Consider the following 23,586-nt stretch of genomic DNA (forward strand, 5'->3'; position numbering starts at 1 on the left):
AGTTGCTAAAAAATCGCATAGATTTTTGAGAATTTTTTTTTCTGACGGTATTATGCACTCTTTTCTATATAAAAAATTACTTTGTCTTGAAGAAAATACGTGATACCGTCAGCAAAAAAATTATCAAAAATCAACACAATCTTTTAGCAACTTCAAACTTGTGAATCACTACTATATTTTAATAAGCTATAAAACTGTATATTAAAAATTATTCTAAAACATAAAGTGCTTGGAATTGGGAGGAAAATTTTGTGGAATTTTTATAATTTTTGTGCAAAGTCTGAAATTTGGATTTATATGGCATTTGCTATACTTAAAAAAAAAAATAATAATCAAGATTAAACAAACAAAAGATAAATAGTCAAAACTGTTTAAAATTTTGAGGTGCTATCGTTTTGTCGCATGCTGTACATAGGCATATAGATATCCTCCGGGAATACCCTTTAAGCTTTTATACAGATTTTGTGTGGACTGAATGGAGTAAAATAGCCCAAAAAAGATTAACATACGTGCTTATAAAGCAGTGAGGATCAAAGTGAGCTTTTACTTTCTGCGCGTACTTTTAAAACGTGTGCGGGCACCACCGACCTGCCCGCGGGCAAAGCTCTTTCAAGCTTTGTATAAATTTAATACAAAAAGATTGCGGGAGCTTTGCCCGCGGGCAAGCTGATGCCCACCACCGATATAAAGCGATGCGGCCTGCTTTCACTGCCTCCCCGACCTTTTAAAATGTAGAAAGCATAAAAGTCTTAGCACGCGTGCCTAAGAAGTCGTCGAGCACGTCTATAAAAAATCAACTTATAACAGTGCTTTACAGTTAAATTCATTATTGGGTACTCACACGTGGGCACGATTATAGGTATGTAGGCATTACCCCCGCATACCTACATACAAATGCATACATACAAACGACTACATATTCCAGTAGCGGGTGAATTAAGATACTCTGCATATTGCCCATTAAAACGCCCATATAAAATTTCTCTCTGTGTGTAGCTTTGTGTGCATTTCAAGTGGATTTAGAAACAATTTTCACCAACAATAAAAATCAATAAACCCAAGAAAATCAAACAGCACAAAGAGCAAAGAAAAAAATTAAGCTTGCTTACAAGAAATCTAATGAACAAATTTCGTATGTAAATATCGATGGTCCTCTGCAATAACGGCACAACTCAAAACTAAAAAAAAAAAACAACAAACCCTTACTACTGAAACAGGCACTTGTCCCTAAGCCTCGTCTAATGGTTGTTACTAATACCAGAAACCAGCATCGAAACATCCACAAAGCCCCTAATTAAAGAACGAAGAACCAAATTGATCATATTGTGATAGACGGAAGATGGGCGTCAAGCGTTCTTCACGTGCGCTCTATCCGAGCAGCCAGCATCAACTCGGATCCATATATTGTAAGAGCTAAGGTATGCATGCGCCTCTATGAAATGAAGTACGTGCGTCAGGCAACACGGCGAAAGTTCGACGTCGAGAAGCTGCAGTCACAGACACAAACGGTCGAGAAATTTCGCAATCGACTCTGGACAAGAAACTTTTCATTCGACGAGATATAAGCAATCAGTGGGGATCCATATGCCAACATCTTCTTGCCGCTGCGGAGGAAGTGGTTTGAGAAATTCGAAGCATACGAAGCGACCGACAGTTGAGCGATACCAGAAGAAGAAGAGGGCGAAGACACGTCGTGACGTGATTGGAAGAGCCTAAGATGGTGGCAGACAGGAATTCGGCTCCAAAAGTCTATAAATGAGGCAGAAATCAATTGGTTTCAAGGCCAGAGCTGGTTCCAATAAAGATGAAGATGGAAATCTCAACGCGTTTAAATGGCGACACAGGTGTCGCATTTGATGAACAACAATCCGAAACAATGTACGAAGCTTATAGGGGGTGAGAGCATTAAAATTCCGACTTTCTTTTTCCCGGACCGCCATAATATAAAAGCGGTTAAGCAGAATTTGGTCTGATGAATATAAGCCCGAAGACTGGAATCTCAGTGTATTTTGTCCAATCCACAAAAAAGGAATTACCGCCCTTTGAGCTACTTATCGCGGAATAATACTGTCTGTAAGACTGAAGCCCTTAACGAACCAACTATTTGGAGCGTCAAACCTGGTAAGTCCACCATTGCCAGATTTTCACAGCCTTTGCCGATTTTAAAGTCGCTTTTTAGAGCACGAAGCGAAGCTGCATGTACGACGTTATCTATTAATTTGGGATCCCCGAAAAACTAATACGGGACGTTGACCACAACCTTCAGCTTCGTTCAAATTGGGAAGGATCTCTGTGCGCCGTTTGAGACCAAATGAGATTTTAGATAAGACGATTCACTTTCGCGCGACTTTCCCAATCTGATGCTGGAAAGCGTAATTAGAATTGCCAATTGGAATCTCAGCGGCACCATGTACAGAAAAAGAACGATGCTGCAGGCACCTAGGCGCATCATTTTCCAGTTTATAGAAAAAAGGTCAAAAAGGTTGATGTAACGGTGAAAGAGGACAGGACAAAGTAACTTCTGGCAACATAAAAGAGCCCACGCATTTCGGGACACACGTCACTGTTAGCACTTAAAACTTTGAAGTAGTGAAGGATTTTGTCTACCTATCATCCAGGATAAACACCACCAAAAATGTCAGCCTGGAAATCAAGCGAAATCTTGTCAACAGGTGCTACTTTGGACTCGGTAGGCAATCGAAAAGCAAATCCCCTCTCCCGTCTCATCATGCTCGCTCTGTTGTATGGCGCAGAAATGTGGCCGATGTCGAAATAAGATGAGAAGGCCTTGGGTGCTTTTGAGAGAACTATTCTACGCAAGATCCATGGTCCATTCCGCGTGGGCGACGGGTACCGAAGAAGATGGAATGACGAACTGTATGAGCTTTTTAACGGCATGGACGTTGTTAAGCGCATAAAAATAAGCGATTACGCAGTCTGAGATATGTTGTATGCATGGATGACTGAAAAGTTCCTTCGGCTCGGCATCGCCCATGGATGGACAACGAAAGCAAAGGCACCCACGAAGAAAATGGAAACACCTTGGTATGAACAACTGGCGCCATTTCGCCCAGGAGAGAGACAAGAGGTGCAGATTTTTGGTCTCAGCGCAAACCAGAAAACGGTTGTAGTGCCAAATAAGAAGAAGAATATGTTGTTGTCTTTCTTACTATGAATAACGGGCTCTTACTTATAAGCAATGTTTTGTTTACTTTTTCTGAAAAATGTAAACTTTTGAGTTAATATACTTTTAAATAACTAGATAGGTATACACATTCCTGATATCGGGTAAACTCTAAATAGATACACTTTAACTGGCCTTTGCATACAGCGTAGTACTGATAAAACAAACATGCACATAAGTAAGCATCTACAATGCATATGTATGCTAAAGTCCTTTATAAACACAAAGCATAGGCTTAAGTGCTCAATGGCCCGCTACCTTTGGGGTTGTAAAAGAACACAAAAGGCACTTAATGTTACAGTCGTGCAGTGCTTAACTGCCAAATCAATTATGTATACGATCAATTTGTATTATTTTGCCACCTTCCATTCTACGCCGCACCTTGTATTGACCCACTGTATTCCTTCGTTTCGTTTCAGGTTTTCATATGACACCAAAATTACATCTCATTTTCCCGGAATCCTGTTTGCTGATAGTTGTTGGTGTTATTATTGGTTTTGTTCTCTACTTCTGCACTGATGTCGCCGTCTCGCCACTCACACCAAACACATTCTTCTTCTACATGCTACCACCGATTATTCTGGATGCTGGCTACTTCATGCCAAATCGTTTATTCTTCGACAATTTGGGCACAATTCTGTTAATGGCTGTGGTCGGCACTGTATTCAATACGGCAACAATAGGTAAGTGGTATATAAAATATGTATGCGTTGTGTATACATAATTATACAATTTCATATATGTACGTAAATACTACATACTTATGTTCTATGCATATGTAAAAAGGTAGATTATTACATATGTCCGCATACCGTGATATGTGTGAACACCGCTCGTTTCAATAAGGCTTCATAAATTCAAGCATTGATATTGGCACAGTGATATTTTTTATCATTTGGCATCGAACCCAACCCCCGCCTTGGAAGGCTACGTCTACCAAACTAGAGCGCCCATTGAATTCTACTTCGAAAAGGTGCAAGTTCGTAATACACACAGTCCACACACTTCGCCGGTACTTCAAATACCCGTCCGACCTCCACGACTAGGGGCTCCACTGAACAACAAGGCCACTCCCGCTCTCTGCATTGCAGGCGAATTGGGAAGACCCAAAGGCCTGCAAATTCAATGGTACTGTAACCAATCTTTGGTCTACCGCCAGGTATCGTATCCAATCCGAAAAAGTACAATGTGCGGTCGTCCACCGTATTCCAATACTGCGTCAGATCCAAAAAAAGTGTGACAGCTTTTTTTTAGCCGCAATTCACCAAACGAAGCACATGTCATCAGACGGCTACGAAAACTGACGAACATCAGTGAGCCTCTTGCTTTTATCATAGTCGAAATTTGGGTGGCTATCAATAAGAAGCCTCCCAAGCGGAGTAGACATGCTGATGTTAAAATACCTGCGTACGACGGGAGTAAAAGGCCCGAATTGTAGAAAATAGGTAGAATGATACCACTACTGTGATTTTGAAAATCGGTCAACCTTTTTTACACAGCCTGGCCAAAGAAGGTCAAACAACAATACCGACCATAATAACACAAAAAGTTACCTTTGAAAGCTTGTTGACTTTCTCCGCGCCCACAACCGCAAAATCGCAATCACCAAAGACAGAGAAACGGCGAAATTGCGCATTCGGTTATAAATTATGTTGCACTTGTGTGGATGCTGGGAACGAAACTTCAGATTAGTTATAAAGTCTCATTAAGACAACCACGGGCAAAATATGTGCGCCCAGCAATGCAAGGAAAGCTCACCGTCGAAAAGCTGTATTCACAACAGACGGCCAACTTATTCACCACTCGACTCTCATACCTTCTCTCAGAGAGCTCTTTCAACAAACCGACATATGCGAGCAGTTGAACCACAATTCCCTTTAATTACGTACCGCCGCCGAAGAAGTAGTCGGATTTCAGCAAGCCAGAAAGAACAACTGGTACGATGAGGAGTGTCAAGAAGCTCTAGAGAAAAAAGATTCCGCCTACAGGACCACGCTGCGATCGGGCTCAACACGAGAGTTGTGGGATCGTTATAGGGAGCTGAAGAGGAAAGCAAGACGTATTTGCCGCAATAAGAAGAGAGATGCCGAAATACGTGAGTGCTAAGAGCTTGAAATGCTGGCCGACAGGAAAAATGCCCAAAAATTTTACCAGAAAGCTGCTGGAACTGACAGCCTTCCAGCTGAGCTATTTAAGTACGGCGACGAGAAGCTTATAAGGTGCATACATCAGCTCTTATGCAGAATATGGTCAGATGAACGCATCTATAAGAAAGGCGACCCCGCCATACGCGCCAACTACCGCGGGATCAGCCTTCTGAGCGTACATAGGTTACAAGGTCTTAACGGGTGTATTGTGTGAAAGACTGAAGCCCACCGTCAACGAACTCATTGGGCTTCATCAGTGTGGCTTTAGACCTGGCAAATCCACAATAGACCAGGTATTCACAATGCGCCAAAGTTTGCAAAATCGAATCGAATCGACACTCAAAGCCGACAGCACTAAAAAGAGTTGTGTATACGCCGCGATGTCTGAATTTCGCATCCTCGCGAAATTGATATGACTGTGTAAATTGACGTTCAGCAATACTACCAGCTCCGTTAGAATTGTGAAAGATCTCTCCAAGCCGTTTGCTATCAAACGGGATTTCAAACATGTGATTCCTCTAATCCGATGTTGAAGAAGATAATAGAGCTGCAGAACTGAACCGCTCAGGAACAATTTACTACAAGAGCGTGCAATTGCTGGCGTACGCCAGTAACATCGACATCATCGGTAACAAAAATCGCGAAGTCTGTTCTGCCTTTTCCAAGTTGGACAAAGAATCAAAGCGAATAGGTTTGGTGGGAAACGAAGACAAGACATAGTATCTTCTGTCATCAAACAAATAGTCAACGCATTCGTGCCTTGTCACCCACCACACTGTTGACAGTTATAATTTCGAGAAAGTCGAGAATTTCATTTACTTGGGAAATTCAGCGCATTCAGCGAATTTCTCAGATTGAATTTCTGCTTGAGAAATTCAACTATGTCATTAATATTTAAATTAATTGTTGTTAAGACAGAAGCTATAGTGGCGTATTTCGCTAGTTGGTAACCTTTTATAAAGCCAAGGCCCGGGGGCCATATCAGTAAAATATTTGGGTATTTTTTTGTGTAAATTACTACTAATCAAACTCGGATTGCAATCATTACTTTCCAAAAGGTCACTTAACTTAATCAGCTGATCACAAGGGTATGTACTAGGGTGGTCCAAAAATGCATGTGAAAAAGTAAAGTCGGAATTTTTATGCTCTCACTCCCTAGGCTTGTTCTATACCGAAAAAATATACCCTTATTTTTTTATTTTGAAACCAAAAAATATATAGAGGTCGCCCAAAGCGCCCAAAGTTTTCCATGTATTTTATATGGGAAAAAACAACTTTTCGTAGAAATGGTATAGAGTAGTTAAAAATCAATATTTTTCCACCAGAAAACTCTGTTTATCTGCAGGAGATTCCCAATAATAATACCCAATTGGTTATTTAAAAATTTTTTCATTGCAACTATAACGAATAGCTCCGCCAAAAACCCACAAAAACCCTGAAAAATGCAATGGGGTGACCAATCAAAAAATCGTTAGTATTAAAAAATGGTTAACTAAACTATTGGGTATTATTATTGAAAGTGTCCTGAAGAGAACCAGAGTTTTCCGATCGAAAAATATTGACTTCCAAGAATTCTATACCATTTAAAAATACATGGAAAACTTTGAGCGCTTTGAGCGACCACTAAATATTTTTTGATTTCAAAATAAAAAATAGGCGTATACTTTTTTCGATATAGAACAATCCTAGGGGGTGAGAGCATTACAATTCCGACTTTACTGTTTTTGGACCACCCTAGTATGTACATAACATTCTCCTTTAAATTCGATCACTGTCCCTCTGAGCTTAATGCTTTACTCCATTTCATTGCGTTTCTGTATCAATTCACTTCAATTCAATTAATTGCGGTGTATGCCAACAAATTGCTTAATGTGATTGTGAAACATGAAGCGCTCAGCACTACTGAGGTGCAGGCGCCGTGAAAGTGCCAGTGCGTCGTCGGTCAACAATATATGTACATATATTTATTTATTTGTTTACATGCTATTTTTTGTTATGTCAGCATATGTACATATGTATGTACAAACATACATTTGTACATATAAGCAAACATTTGCACATTGTGGATCCACATTGTCATTGAATTGGTAGTTTTATTTGCTTTTAATAGACAACTATAATAAAAGTTTACATTTTCACAGCTGCTTAAAGATGAAAAAACAACGCTTAGTTGTTGTGACAGGTTGAGGAATTTAAAGTGAGGGACTTAATGTCTGATGACGTTTGCGTGTACTGCAGCTTACAAGAACCTTCTGCATGTATGTATGTATAACTTTGAGAAGTTCGTAAAAGCTAAGTTGATATTCCTAAACTTAAGGCCTGGTTGCCGATTGTCTTCTTTTTTTTGAAAAAAATAGGGGATGTGGAGGGGTCTTATATCTAAATAAGTGCTCCTCAAACTTCGCATTAATTCTGAGTAACATACGCAATACTGCTGATAAAAAACGCAGAACCTTTCCTTTGTTAAAATAAAAAAAAATATCGGTGTATTTTTTTAAGAAAAAGAAAACCGTGGCTCACTTGATTTCGGCTCAGCATAGTGTCTCGCGCTAGTCTTTTATCTTTCGCGCCGCAACGCTCTCATAAATACTAATTGAAGTCAAATCACTCTCCACCTGGTCTTTCCACTGCGGAAGAGCCCTTTGTCCTGCAACCATCAGCGGGGATCGCAAAGAAAAATATTCCTTTGAAATGTGAAGATGTCGTACGATAGATTTTTGCCACTTCTGAAACATCATTCGTCAACGGATTGCTCGAAGAAGCCCTTTCTCATTCTGATGGAGCTGGTGGTGTCACTCAACAACATCAAAATCCTATCGAAGGCGGCCTTAAAGTCGACAAAGCGATGGTAAGGGTCGATCATCGCCTCAGGAACATCTGTCTTATGGATTGTCAGCACCGAGAAATAGCGCTTGGTCAGCTTAAGATGATTCTTTCAGCATCTACGGTCCACCACTAACCCAAAGGTGCTTTCGACTTTGCACCTCGAGATGTTCGTCCAGAGCTCGCTGGGCCGACTAGTATCTAATATATAGGGTGCAGGTTTTCAAAGAAACTTCTATACCCTCTCTGTTGGAGGAAATTATTAGTTACCTGCAATTTCGCTATGCTTTGGCACTCAGATCAGTCTAATTAGGACGTATTTCACTGTGACCAAGAGAGACCTTAGGCGTGGCCTGAATAGTTTTGATTGCACCATTAGCGATACTAAGGCCCTGACTGCCGCTTGGATATTAGGATAGATAACGTACATTAATTGAATTCAGTATGGTTCCTTACAGCCAGTGGATTAGAGATTGGAGAGGTCCCATCTCTGTCCAATGTGAAATTATGTTGAGCTAATTCTGCTGATTAGCGGTGTTTATATTTAATTGACTTAAAATTCAGGGTTTTCAAACAATCCCTAAAGTACCCGCACTACTTCGTTTGTAAAAATCCAGATTATACAACATCAAAACTATCGCAAGCGCCATTTTACCTTTAGACAGTAAGGTATGCAAAAAATAAATAATCCTATTAGAAAGCTTGCATTCAATAATGTTGTTGTCCATTTAAATCCAAATAAACTTTTCCACTGTTTAAGGCAGAATTAAAAAAACAAACTTTCCTGTAAAATTTACCCTTTGTCGCTTACGATAAAATCGTAATTAGGTGTCGATATGTACATATCGTCGCTGCGCCAACAAAAACAGTTTTGTGATTTTTGTAAATCTTTTTATTGCATATTTTATTAACATATTTGCCGTTCTCTTATATATATATTTTGGTCTAGAACTGACCAAAAACAGCTACAAATGTGCCCGCAGTACTAGAAATACTCTGAAAAAAAAAACAGGTATACGCTTACTTGCAACAACAAACAACAACAACAAACGTTAAAGCAATATATACACAAAGATTTCCATTTGTTTTATCATAATCTACCTTAATAAATAATTAGTTTTATATTTTTATGCAATTCACTTAATGTATACAAATGTGAAAGCATTTAATAAAAATGCAATTATATTTATATTTTGAAATTATTCCTTGTATATACGAGCTTTCATTGCTTAGCATCCATCGAAACTTTGAAAAAGTGCATTGGGTCAAGTTAATACGCTGACCGAAAAAACAGTTCGCATCTCTGGCAATTTCATGTTTGTACAAAATACATATGTATGTGTCCACTCACCTCTTTGCATTAATTTTTTATTACAAAAATCCAATAAAAACGTTTCTGACCATTTTTCATTATATAACAGGAGCAACGGGCAGTTAACTAATCGAGTCCTCAGCTTCTATACATTGCATGTCGGCCTAATGGCAATATTACAGTTGTCCACAAAATAATAGGAGTGCGATATTTTGACCAGTTTTGGCTATTTGTCTTTTGTTTATTTAATGTTTATTATTTTTTTATAAAAGCCTAGCTGGATATACAACAAACACCATATAAATTCAGATTTTAAACTTTGTATAAAAATTATAAAAATTTTCAATTTTTCACCCAAATTTAAAACTTTTTAATCAGAATCTTTAGAAAAAATTCTGGTATGCAGTTTTGTAGCACATTCAATTCTAGTCTGAAGAAGTGCAAGTTTCAAGCGGCTAAAAAATTCCGTTGATTTTTGGCAATTTTTTTGCTGGCAGTGTCCTCCATATAAAAGAAAATTGTCGACATACTTTGTATGGAAAAAACGTGAAACACCTTTAACCAAAAAAATTCTCAAATTGCATCCAATTCTATACCGCCAAAAGCAAATTTAAATCGTGTATAAAAACATCTATGTGCTTTAAAGCGGCGCAAATGTTGATCACGTCGTAATTGGTAAAAAAAAATTTTTTTTTTTTCATAAATCAATAACATATTTTTAATATATATATAATTTTTTTAATGCGACATTTGCAAAATATTGCCTATACTTCCATGAATGAAAAATCGATCGAAGATAGAGAAAAATGTTTAAATTAATGAAACACTCTCATGAAAAAGTGTTCAAATTCTATTTAAACAATTTTATTCGTTTTTATTTGTTTGGTCTAATATAAGTAAATAGTATAAACACATCCATATACATATCTTTCAGCGTTATATTTGTCACATAATTCATGATAAGTTTATTTTAGTCGGCTGATATTTTTTTTTTAATTTTTGCTTTTTCTACGCCTTCTTTGCTGGATGTTATTTATCTTGCACTTAAATTATGAAAGGGAAACGAGAAAATTCTAAAAATTGCATTCATCAACGGCACGTGCAGCTGGGGGACAGCCAGTTTTGGAATAATGTTCGGATGTTGTTTGCTAATGAATACGTATGTAGTGGTTAGTGTGGGAGAAATGTGTTTAAAATTTGTCATAAACTTTTTCTTGCGAATACATACATGCATACATACACCTATATAGGTACATAGGTACATACTCAACTATTTAGCAGTGGTAAAATATACAAAATAAATAAAAATATACAATATAAATATATATACAATATATATATATATATATACATAAGTGCGGGTCAATTTGTATGGGAGAGTTTTTTGACTATGCGCTTATAGCACAGGATTCTACATGTAATTCTTTGCAGTTTGCCAAATTGCGAAAATAGATTTTTTAGCATTTTGCTGTAGTTTCGTAAAGAAGTGCTTAAATTTTGTATAAAAACATGCTATAATGGGTTTTTGGTTTGAGGAATCAATTCCAGCATTTATATTTTACTTAAAATTTCCACCAGAGGGCACAACAGTGAACATTGAACATTTTAACATTTTCTTCGAAACATATTTTCGTAAACTCCAAATTGATTTTAGACCAATGGTTTCTTCGGCAAATTTTCTTACACGAGCATCCTCCTATGCTATACGTGCATAGTCAAAAAAAAAAAATTGACCCGCCCTAATATGTATATGTACATACCTAACGAAAGCGGAATGAAGTGAAAAGCAAACAATATTTTGAAAGTAAGAGCTTTTTAGAAATGAATTTAATTTCTTGCAGACTAAATTTGAAGCGCTATAGTACTTCATAAGTATGTATATTAGACCGCAACAGAAAGTAAAAAGTCTTAAAGTATTTTGAAAGGCAAATAAGTTTTTTTTAGCCGAACGTGGGGTCGTCTTTTTACATTCGTCGTGGAATGTTCTTGTCAATTTTTTTTTGTTCCAAAGTTCCTTGACCTCAAGTACTCCGTTCGAATACTTACCCAAAAGATTTGAGTTCTTATTACCATAGCGTACCACTCTGATGTCATAAATTAAGGCTCACGAAAAATTATTAAACTTTGCCAAGGTAGTAAGTATATTAGTTATTTCGATAGAACTATTTAAAAACCCAATTTTTATTGCCGAATGTAGGTATCACCGAAAAACATAAAAAGCCGACCCCTATGTTTGGCAAAAAAAAAAAGTTTTTTTTTTTTCGAAATTGCCTTGCAGAAATACTTTCGACTCAGGGGTGTAGGGAGAACTTATTTTTTTGCTTGTAACATGGTACGGTCTAATGTACATACATATGTATGTATGTATGTATGTAATACAAAAATCAACTGCCATTGCCAGTTACAAAGTGACAAAATTTATTGGTCAGCGATTTCCTTCAGTCATAAACGAGGCAGCCCAGCTCCATTGACTGTCGACTTTATGAAACAATATTTTCTCATTTAATTTTGATATAGTATACTGTATTTACATACATGCATATACATATATATGTACATTTGTATGTATGAATTTACATGTGAATAAAGCATGCTAGAGTATTGTTCCGGAAAAAAAAAAATATTTTTAAATAGAATTGAAAAGCGCCAGTGGTTATACAATAGTTTGACGTCGTCGGTACTTCCTTTGACAGTTTTGAATGAAAAATTGTGTTGCAAATGCAATCATTAAACATATTTTTCAATTTTCGTTAACTGTAAGTATATTATCTACTTTTATTACAGTACAAAAATAAACAATTTATTGCGCAAGCAATGCAAAAACTTTCCAAACAAAGTAAACAAGTTCTTTTTCGAAACCATTTGCATCCTTATCGATCAGGCGTGAAATTCTTGATTAATTTCTTAATTTATCTATAAAAGTGATTCCATTTACATATATTTTTATTACATATTTACATACATATGTATGCATTTTTAAGACCTGCATAAATTGACTTAACAATTATCTTTAGTGTTCTTTGAACTTGTTAATGAATGCTAATTGCCTGTGCACTATTAATGATTAGCAATGGCTGTAAAATACATATTGAACTATTGTGTATTCATATGTTTATAGGCTTTCAGTTACACAATATTGTTGGTGGCGCTTCTAAACATCAACCTTATAATTAATTGGTAAACATTAACTCAGTGATGGGTAAAATTTGTGTTTACTAAACACTAAGTCTCGTATTTCTATTCTTCTCATTTGGCGGTGTAACCGCCTAAGCGATATTGGCCGAATTCGACAAAGCAAGTCAGTCGTTTCTTTTCTGTGCAAATTGACACCAATTGGAAATGCCAAGTGAAGCCAGCGGAGCCGCTGTAGTTTAATTCGCTGCACTATGTCAATGTCGTTGTATGTAAGGCTCATCGTACCATCGTCTTCGGTAGCTACTCACCACCGTCGCCAATGCGTAAAGGCCCGTAAATCTTCGTCATCAAAAAGGGGGGGCGATCGCAGCTTTGGTTTTTACGTGGCGAGTCCCAAACCCAGCGCCCAAGCAATTGCTGGGAGGCGGTGGTTACTTAACCGAATACACGTTTATATAGCGGGCCGCTTGCTCCAAGATAGACACCCGCTTGCAGCTGCACCTATGTACTTCAGTGAGCCCTTAAACCGAATATATATATAGGATGGTTCTATCACCTTTTGCTAGAGCTTCTAAAATATTGAAAAAAACGCGATTTTTTAACACTTTGACCTCGTTTTTTTTTCAAAAATCTGGAGCTGATGGAAACTTTATGCTTACGGATTCGTATCGAAGTCTATCAAAACAGCGTTAACATTTGCCGTACAAAAATTTTTTTCTATTTTTGTTAGGCTGTGTTATCCATTAAAAATTAGCAAAAATTCAGATTTCCATTTTTTCTACAGAAATCTTTCCTTATGTGGTCTATAATATCCTGCCCTAAATAGGGGATTTAGTTATACTTTTGCAAAATAATTCAATGAATATCATCATGCGTTTGCATGCATGGGCAGAGAACGAGTACACAATGGACTATGTTTTCTCAATATTGATCGCAATATAGATGTTAATGTTGACTCAGTATTAAAAGAATTGTTATCTATGTATACACAATTATATCCAATGCTGAATACTCTAAATAAAACAATGATATTCTTGGTTGTAACGAATGACTTTACGTAAATGATTTACGAAAACTAAAATCAAAAAACGTTGTTGACATTACATGTTCTGAAGTTCTCAAACAGCCAAAGGAATTAGAATGAAGATTTCTTTAGAAAAATTTGACAGATCTGGTTTGGCTTGTAAGCGGTGTTCAAACGACGATCTTGCCATGATGCTAGATTCTTCAAGTGAAGATGAAAGTCAGGAGGCTACATCCGACATTTTCAGTCACTATGTAATTCTCAAAAAGAAATTCTTCTTATTCAGCAAAAAAAAAATAAAAATATAACTGAGAGTCCTCTCAACTGGCGTCAATCGAAAATAATTTAAATATTTACATATGTACTTATGTATTGTCAAATTTCACACGCAGATATTTGTCGCCTCGAGCGAGCAGTTATTTGGTGGCGCAGGTTTGATTTACGACCCTTTAAAAAACAGGCTGCAACCTGAAAAGGTAGCATAATGACTTTTTATTAAATTTAGTTTTAGAATTTTTGAATTCAAGTACTAAATAAAGTAAATATTATTAAAAATTACCAACTTTTTCATTTTGTTATTTACCTAGATCACCTAATTTACTTACGTTAATTGAGTATCTCGTAAAAATACTTGACAACCGCGTCCGCGGATGTTAGCGTTTAGACTTCCACATCCGTATTCGCATCCTCGGATGTCTAAAATTACACATTCTCAACAACTGGTGGTGTCACATAAAATTAAAAACATACATATGTACATATGTGTGCATAAAAGGATAACGTATGTATGTATTCATTTACTTTCATAACTGCCTACTGTACATACTATTGTTGTTGCGAATATTCGCATTAATTTTAACATTCGCATTCGCATTCGCAATAATCAATGCGGAGCTTTTGCGAATGCGAATATTGTGCAGGTGTGCTCATATAAAACGTATATCTGGCAAACAAAATGACAAATTGTAGCCAATATTCTTTGCCTGTGGAGATGCTACGTTAAAATTGTCCCCCAACGTCCCCCTGCTTTTGTAATTTAAAATCAAAGAGAAAGGTTCTTCAATAGGTCTTACCCACGGAAATGTTCAAGGTGTAGCTATTAAAGAGAAGCGACTATTTGCGCGCTAAAATATAACCTTTAATTAGGTAAGAATTATGTAACTATCGAATATTATTTGCCAATGGTCTTTTAAAAAAACTGGATGCATCTCTGGTTTATATTCTACTGTTTCTTGGATAAGTGTACTCATTTTTTGTTTCATAAAACGGCTTATGATTAAGTTCCGCGCTTTTTTTATTACTTTGCAGAAAAATACACCAAATAACTTTGACCGGTTTATCTATGCAAATACTCCTCTGTGCGTCCAAAAACAACATTTATTTTAATTTTGTGATAATTGTCAAAATTTACACGCAGCGAAATAAAAATCAAATGAAATGTGAAAAGTTTAGTTAAAAATTACTAAATTTTCCATTTTTTATTATTCATCTAAATTATTTCTTAAAAATACTTGACATCCGCATTCGCATCCTCGGATGTCTAAAATTACACATTCGCAACAATTCACTTACGTACACAAATGAGGCATTTCGTTATGTAGCCGATGAGCGCAAATTTCTAACGCAAGAATTAAAGATACAGAAGTATGAATAAAAAGCAATTTAAGTGCATTAGGAAATCACGAATTTAAAAAAAAAAACAGCTTAGTAGTAGGCGTACGTAGAATGAAGCGTCGCAACGTGGGGTACATGAGTAGTTAAAGATGGATCAAACTTCTGAGATTATTAATATATTATATTTACGGTAACCATTCGTACCGAATTTGGCGGGACAGTACCGATTTTGAGAAAATTGCCCTGCTGAATATTTTTCCAAAGTCGGAACGTATAAGTGTCCCGATTTTCCATATTAATTTAGTAAGAGTCTGTATTCCTGTTCTCTGGGTCAAAAATAATTTTTCGTACAAACTTGGCAGCTTTTTCGTTATCACAAAGGACATAGAATATAAGGGACCCATAAACATAGCCAGCATCCTTATTTTCTATGATCTTTGCTTATGTTTTATTCTGTCAAACTGGTACTATCGCTATATTCCAGACTATCATTCTTGTAAAATTTTCTTAAAGGTTTTTATAATTGTTTGTTAAGTTTTTTTTTTTAATGAAACGATTCTTACTTGAGTTTAGTGAAATTATAAAAAATAATAGATATTAATTCGTTAAAAAAATCATGGAAAACATAAATAGGGAAGAAATATTTTAGCATTCTTTGGCTATTCCCCTTTCGATTATTTAATGTTTATTATTTCTTTATGAAAGTATAGCTCGTTATCTAACAAAGACAAGGTAAAGTCCAAATTCCAAAATTTGTACAAAAATTAGCACAATTCGACAAACTTATTCCAAATTTTAATTTTTTTAATTAGATTTCTTAGAAACATTATAAGTACCGTTGGTTATTGTTTTTTTTTTCTTTGTGGAAGGTGTTGCTCTTTTCCTCCATACAAAAAAAATGTCTGAACATACTTTGTAGGTCCAAGCTACTACAAACTTGCACTTGATTACACTAATATTTGATGGGCTATAAAACTGCATAGTCAAAAATATTCTGGAAAATCTGAACAAAATGTTTAAAATTTTTATCAACATTTGTTAAAATTCGTCGAATTTATATGTATATACTGTGTGCGTACATTTTTGCGATCATTTTTCAAGTTTTCTTCTCTTTGTTTTGTTTTAAATAAAACTATATTAAAAGATGTCATGACTTTTTATTCTAAAACAAAAATTGTATGTTTGTATACAATGCTTCAGAAATGTCCCGATTTTTGGCCACAAAAATCTGGTCACCTTAATTATATTAAATGGGGCTTAAACTACACCCAGCACCCAGGAAAGTCCTTTTCAAATGGCTTATCTATAGAAAGTTAACGGCCCCTAAGAGTCTTTTAAGTTGAAATGAAGACTGCTTATTAGGGATGAATCGATACAAGTAAATCCAAGTACATACTCGATACTTTTCTCAATTTACCAAGTATTTTTGAATTCGATACTTTTTACTGCGATCCAAGTAGGTATCGAAAAAAAAGTACTCGGATCGGAAGCGCTTCAGTATCTTCTTTGAAAAGCATCCCATTAGAGGAATCAGAAGATATGCACACTACAATTCCGCAGCTATATAAGCAAGCCCGTCTAAATACATATATACAACGGTTGTTGGGTCATCTGTTGCTTTCGAGAGGCTTTTCTCAAAAACAGGTACAACTATATCAAAATCTTGAAACCGCCTTTATGTTTTTGGTAAATATAAAAAAAGGAGTTTTTTTCTTAAAGTTATTTTATATGGAAAAACTTTATCTATTAATCTTGTAAAAATTTATTATATTATTTTTGAAACCAAATATAAATAATTGTTGTCTTAAATTTTTGTATACAAAAATTTTAAAAGATCTTTTAAAAATGCATATTTTTTGTGAAAAAATTCAATAACTTTACACAAGTACTCGATACCTTGCCGATACTGAGTAGGTATCGATACCTTGTTTGACACAAGTGAAAGTACTGATTTGAGTAATACCTTAATGGTATCGAGTTATCCCTGCTGCTTATAATGGGTTTTAAATGAATCAATTCGGCTCGGATGGTACTAAAAAAATGAATTATTATTTTTTATTTAAGAGGTCCCATATACTTATGGCATTATGTATGGGATACAACATACTTCAGATGTCTGCCCAATTAGAAAGCTCTTTTAAAATATTTGTTTATTATGTTTTTAACTAGATACATATCTTAATTACAAAATTAATTAGACAAACGGAATATTTCATTACAGGTCTTTCACTTTGGGGTTGCGGTTTGACTGGCATGTTTGGTCCTGAAGTTCCACGATTTCTGGACACATTCCTGTTTGCTGCCTTAATTTCTGCTGTTGATCCGGTAGCTGTTTTGGCAGTTTTTGAAGAGATTCACGTCAATGAAGTACTATATATTGTTGTATTTGGTGAATCACTGTTAAACGATGCTGTGACGGTAAGTGAAATAGGTACCTACTATAGATAACTTTTGAAGAGTTAAGTCAAACAATAATCCAAGTAATAAGGAATCGGATAAAGTTATTGCAAGTGGTTGACATTATACATATTTTGAGCATACCTAACATTTCTTATACCACGTTCGGACCGACTTTGTAAACGAGTTTTGGGATTGTGGACTGAAGGCTGTTCGCATCGGCTGTTAGTGTTTTCGTTGACATTTCTTAAAAACTTTGGTTACAGTTTTGCTGAAAAAAAAACAAATCCAAAATCTTATTCTTTCATGAACAGCCGTTTTTTCTTTTATTCTTATTTTTAATTTGGCCAGCCAATTAACAATAAATCCGAACTGGCATATTAAAGATGATAAAATATGACTTCCGCTTCGATAAATAATCGAAAAAAAAAACTAGTGCAAACACTAATTTGAATGGGTGGAACGTGAGTTTCAAGTAGTTTTCAGCGAAAACTGGTTTCCGCTTGACAGATTTTACATGGACGAAAACACACAAGTTTTAGGTTGGAAACCAGTTTTAGCAACGAAAACATGTTTTCGATGTCGGTGCGAACATGGCATTAACAGAGTAATTAAAAAAACTTTATGGAAACGGAAGCTCTTTAGGTGCGAATTTCTTGAAAAAGTAAATTCTATAAGATTTTTAGTGATATTACTCCCTTTTTTATAAAAAGTTAATGTCCAAAAAAGTTAGTATTTAGTGTCACTAAAACCTTATATGTAGAACTCACTTTCTCAAAGTTTTTTAATTACTCTTTAAAGAAACAAAAGTGTTAGATATGGCATTTCCATTTCAAGGTCTTTTTTTATATTATTCTAGAAGATAAACCAACAACGTTTTGTAAAAAAATATTTAAGAAAATTCCCGCATCTTCTTTTTAAACAATTTGATAAATTTGTTAATATTGTAGGTCGTTATGTATCATATGATGGAAGTATACAACGAAATCGGCATATCTGAGATAATTCCTCAAGATATTGCCAGCGGCGTAGGTTCCTTCTTTGTTGTTGCCATTGGTGGTACTGTTATTGGTGAGTATTTTTTTTTTAACTACTTCAAATATTATTCCTTCCCATTCAGGGCCGGCTTTAGCAGCAATGACGCCCGGGGCGTAAACGGAACGAGGCGCCCTTTGAAAATGATGTTTATCAAATCGTTTTCTTTTTCTTATAGTATAGTCAACGTATTGGAAAAATAGTCGAAATTTAAGAATGCTTAATTTTTATTATAATCAAAATTTTCAAATATGAATTACAAAAAGTTTATCAATATTATTTTGGCTTATTATCATTTATTTCAATATTGTTTTTGAGCTTTGTACCACAATTACTTTGCGTGTTTTGGCTAGAGCAAATTTTTAGATGGTTTTAGACAAGTTAATCTGAGTGGCAATCTCGTGTTAGATAGATAACATAGCTAAAGCGTTTATTCTTTCTTGGGATATAGCAGATCTTAAGTAGTACGTCTTGATGAGCTTCGATTTCGAAAAAACCTCGTTCCCCGCTGGCAACAGTCACTTGCAAAGTCAACAAATCCTGATGAAAATCCAAACATCAGGAAAAATGTCGATGACATTTTTCTTGACGATAAATTGAAGAACTTCCAATGGCCGTTTGATGGCTTCAGATTTAATACGCTGTAATTGTTTTAACTTCTCATAAAGCTCCAATCCATTTAAGTCCGAATCCTCTTCAGTTGTACGAGCGGTGCTCAACTCCCGACATTTCGAGGCAAAAAAGTGTCTTCTTCTATTGAATCTGGAGACTCTTGCGATTGTAAGTAAGAAAATCGTGTAAAAACATCCATCGATTTTCATGAGTTTTCAAATGCTCAAATCTTTCCTTGACAGCAGCCAGGACATTTTCAACTAGAACAATGACAAACTCAGTTCTAAATCGATTTTCTGGTGTGAAAGATGCAGACTCATCTTGACTTTCGTCAAATTTCGTAACCAGCTCTTTTTTTTTTTGGATTTTTTTTTTTGTTTGTGTTGTAAAGTACTGTACAACTCTTCCGTTTTATGGCGTGGGCGTGCCTAATATAATGGTCTTGCAGCGAGTTTCAATTTTCTGAATTTGGTTTACTGAAGAAATATATATTTTTAAGCCGAGTAAGTCCTGGCAGAATTATAAGATATTAATTGCAGATTAAAATTTTATGCCATAAAAAAATTAAACGCTACCTCAACATTTTGCGTCCCCTCGAATTTGGCGACCAGGCCAACCGCCCCGCTTGCCCCACCCTAAAGTCGGCCCTGTTCCCTTTATTTAAAGTAGAATTTATTTCATTTTTGGCTTAGACATATTTAATTGTAAGATCAGATCTTTGAAAATACATATCTAAATCTAATTTATAAGTGCCCTTTGTGTGACAAAATCAAGGCGCATGCCACAAATTGGAGGCGAAGCTCAGCCAAACACTAACTTATTGTTTAAGCGCCACTCTACAGGGTGTCCTAGACTACCCGTCCACCCCCTAAAATGAAGAGAAATGTTTTTTTTTATTGAAAAACGAAAAAATATAAATTACCGAATCGGGGATGCTCTATCTGTTGGTCGTATTAGCGGCTTCCGGCTTCGACCGGAAGTGGATTAAACATTTTTTTTTAAAAGGATATGCATATTTTTATCACACATTCGGATTCTGTATCCTCAGAGAACCCGAATCTGTAGTAAAAACATGTATGTGTAATTAAAAAGAAATGAACGTCCAGTCAGTTTAACTCACTTCCGGGCGAAACCGGAAGTCCGTAATACCTCCAAAAGATAGAGCATCCCAGATTATGTAGGTCATATTTTTGCGTTTTTCAATAAAAAAAAAACTAAGAAAAAATTTTGTATTTCCTGTTATATATACAAATGAATTGGCTAGTCTCGCGAAAGGCTTGCCCGATTTCAATATATTTTTTTTTATTTGTACCCGAAAGATTTAAAAGGAAAAAAGTTAACAGGGTCGCCTCCAAACCTGTTTGAAAATTTTAAAGAGGTTCAAAATCGCTTACTGAGGAACATATTTTTGATCAGGGTTGCCACCTGTTTGTAAATTTTAATTCATTTAAATCGATAAAATAAATGTAAAATTTCATTAAGGGTGTGAAACTACAGAGGTTTAAGAAATTTCCTAGTAAATAAGACTAAGGCAATGTTCTCTGCGTTAGCGCTCTGTCACACTTCTGTGGCCCAATCACTGATAACTCTCAGTGTCTGGCTTGCCAGTGAGCTAATAGACATTAGGACATTATGATAACTGAAATGTCATTTGTGTGGCTGATCCTCCTGCCATGTTCCTCAGTAGGTAATTTATTAACCACGATTCTATGCACGACTTTTATGATTGCAAAAATTGCTAAAAATTGTTTCTTACATATTCTAATAGGCATAATTTGGGGCTTCCTAACCGGTCTAGTGACTCGTTTCACCGATCATGTGCGTGTCATTGAACCGATCTTCATCTTTGTAATGGCATATTTGGCTTATCTTAATGCGGAAATATTCCACATGAGTGGCATTTTAGCGTAAGTGAAAATCGTTTCACATTTCTCCAAGAATTGCAAACAACCCATTCTACATAACTGAAACCATTTCAATTACTCTTTTTACAGCATAACCTTCTGTGGCATTACAATGAAAAACTATGTTGAAGCGAATATTTCGCAAAAATCGCATACAACAATAAAATATGCACTGAAAATGTTATCCAGTTCATCGGAAACAATTATATTCATGTTCCTCGGTGTGGCAACAGTCAATAATAATCACGTGTGGAACACTGCCTTTGTGCTGTTGACTATTACATTCTGTTCGGTGTATCGTGTTTTTGGTAAGAGCTGTCAAACGCATTTCCATGTTGTTTTATATAAAATACTACGTAAATACTTACATGCTTACGTATAACAAATACATTATCTTCTACGACCGCCCTTTCTACATTTTTGGTCGGTCTTATGCATTTATAGGAGTTGTGATATTATCTGCATTGGCGAATCGTTTCCGATTGCACAAGTTGTCACGTGTCGATCAATTTGTTATGTCCTATGGCGGTTTGCGTGGTGCGGTCGCCTTTGCATTGGTGCTGTTGGTGGACGAGCGTATCGTGAAACAAAAGGATATGTATGTAACAACCACAATAGCTGTGATTTATTTCACTGTTTTCCTGCAAGGCATAACGATAAAACCGCTGGTGAAGTTGTTGAAAGTGAAGCGTGCAAGCAAGAAAAAGCCAACAATGAATGAACGCATACATGAGCGGGTAAGTTTTAATTGGAGTTCAAGCTGATAATTATGAATTGATTTTAAAAACAATGCATTTGCTTAGAACTTAAGCTCAATACTACATTCAGATAGATTGCGGATCTGTACACTATTTTTCTAGAACAGGTCGTTTTCCTAAGATGTTTTCATTTTAAACTTTAACATGGAAAATGTTACTTATACGCCATGTAAGAGTAAATATATGAGCAAATCTCACGAGTTGTTTTTTTTTTTTGAAGTAAAACTTCTTTAGCGGCGGTTAGTTGGTTGGGAGTAAATTGGCAAATTCAACGGAAATTGCACACGGAAATGGTGCAACGGAAATCGCACATGGAAATTGTGCAACGGAAATGGTTGGGGCTGAAACAAGTGCTTCATCAGTGTATGCACATGATATTAATTTAATAAAAACTTGCTAATAAAAGGTTAAAGAATAACACCTAGAAAAAGACCAATACAAGAATGAAAGCAGAGGTGAGTACATACATAGATAAAGAAAAGGATAAAGGCAAAGGTAAAATTAAAAACAAAAACAACGACGCGTAAAGATAAAGGCAAAAATGAAGGAGTAAATTTAAACACTTTACTTATATAAGGGCAAAGGTGAAGGGGAATATGTAGATGATAAAAATTATAAACATACAAGTAAAATCAAAGATAAATATAAAGAAAACGATGAGGATGAGGATACCGATAAAAGTAAAATTGAAGATAGAGGAATAAAGATTACAATAGAGGTAATTATAGAGAAAAGGATATATGTAGATAGAGACACAGAGACTCAATATGGGAACTATTTTGGGATTTTAGAGTTTTTCGGGATCCTCGGTACTTGACGATATAATAGTCGAAATTTTTATCGCACTTGTTATCGATTTTGTTATCGAAATTTTTATCGATATTGGTATCGATTTGGCTATCGATATTTTCGGCACTTATCGATATAATAATCGATATTTTTATAGATTTTGTTATCCATTTTGTAATCGATATTTTTTATCGATATTGGTATTGGTTTTGTTATCGATACTGTTATCGGTTTTGTTATCGCTATTTTCATCGATTTTGTTATCGATTTTCTAATCGATTATGCTACCAATATTATTGGGCACGTTCAGAAGGCGCAACAGCTCAGCAACTGTTGCGATTGCACCTTCTGAACGCGTTGTTTTCTACTTCTGATCAACAGAACAGTTGCTTGTTGATCGTAATATTTTGCTGATCATTTGGGACAACATGTTGTGTGTTGTTGAATTTGACAGCTAATGTATCAAGTCGTTCAGAAGACGCATTACGATCGCTGATCTTTTTAGCAACGGTTGCCTTCTGCACCTTCTGAACCTACCCATTATCGATTTTGCTATCGAATTTTTTGTCGAATTTGTCATCGATTTTGTTATAGATATTTTATCGATTTTGTTATCGAAATTTTTATCGATATTGGTATCGATTTGGCTATTGATATTTTCGGAACTTATGGATATAATAATCGATATTTTTATAGATTTTGTTATCCATTTTGTAATCGATATTTTTTATCGATATTGGTATTGGTTTTGTTATCGATACTGTTATCGGTTTTGTTATCGCTATTTTTATCGATTTTGTTATCGATTTTAATAACTTTAGATACTTCAAAATGTTAAAATTAAAGGATGGA

The 23,586-nt window shown here is 35.5% G+C and overlaps 1 protein-coding gene across 1 annotated transcript in view; it reads left to right on the forward strand.

The window, feature by feature from the left end:
* Positions 1-23,586, forward strand: part of LOC118741877 — a 133,301-nt gene that overhangs the window by 63,636 nt on the left and 46,079 nt on the right. The window contains exons 4-9 of the mRNA XM_036473853.1: positions 3,604-3,867; positions 17,461-17,657; positions 18,587-18,707; positions 21,052-21,190; positions 21,278-21,495; positions 21,632-21,924. Coding sequence (XP_036329746.1) covers positions 3,604-3,867; positions 17,461-17,657; positions 18,587-18,707; positions 21,052-21,190; positions 21,278-21,495; positions 21,632-21,924 — 1,232 coding nt within the window. The remainder of the gene's footprint in view (positions 1-3,603; positions 3,868-17,460; positions 17,658-18,586; positions 18,708-21,051; positions 21,191-21,277; positions 21,496-21,631; positions 21,925-23,586) is intronic.

Source organism: Rhagoletis pomonella, unplaced genomic scaffold (genome assembly GCF_013731165.1).
Source record: "Rhagoletis pomonella isolate Grant_MI unplaced genomic scaffold, Rhpom_1.0 Rhpom_scaffold_00006, whole genome shotgun sequence".
NCBI lineage: Eukaryota > Metazoa > Arthropoda > Insecta > Diptera > Tephritidae > Rhagoletis > Rhagoletis pomonella.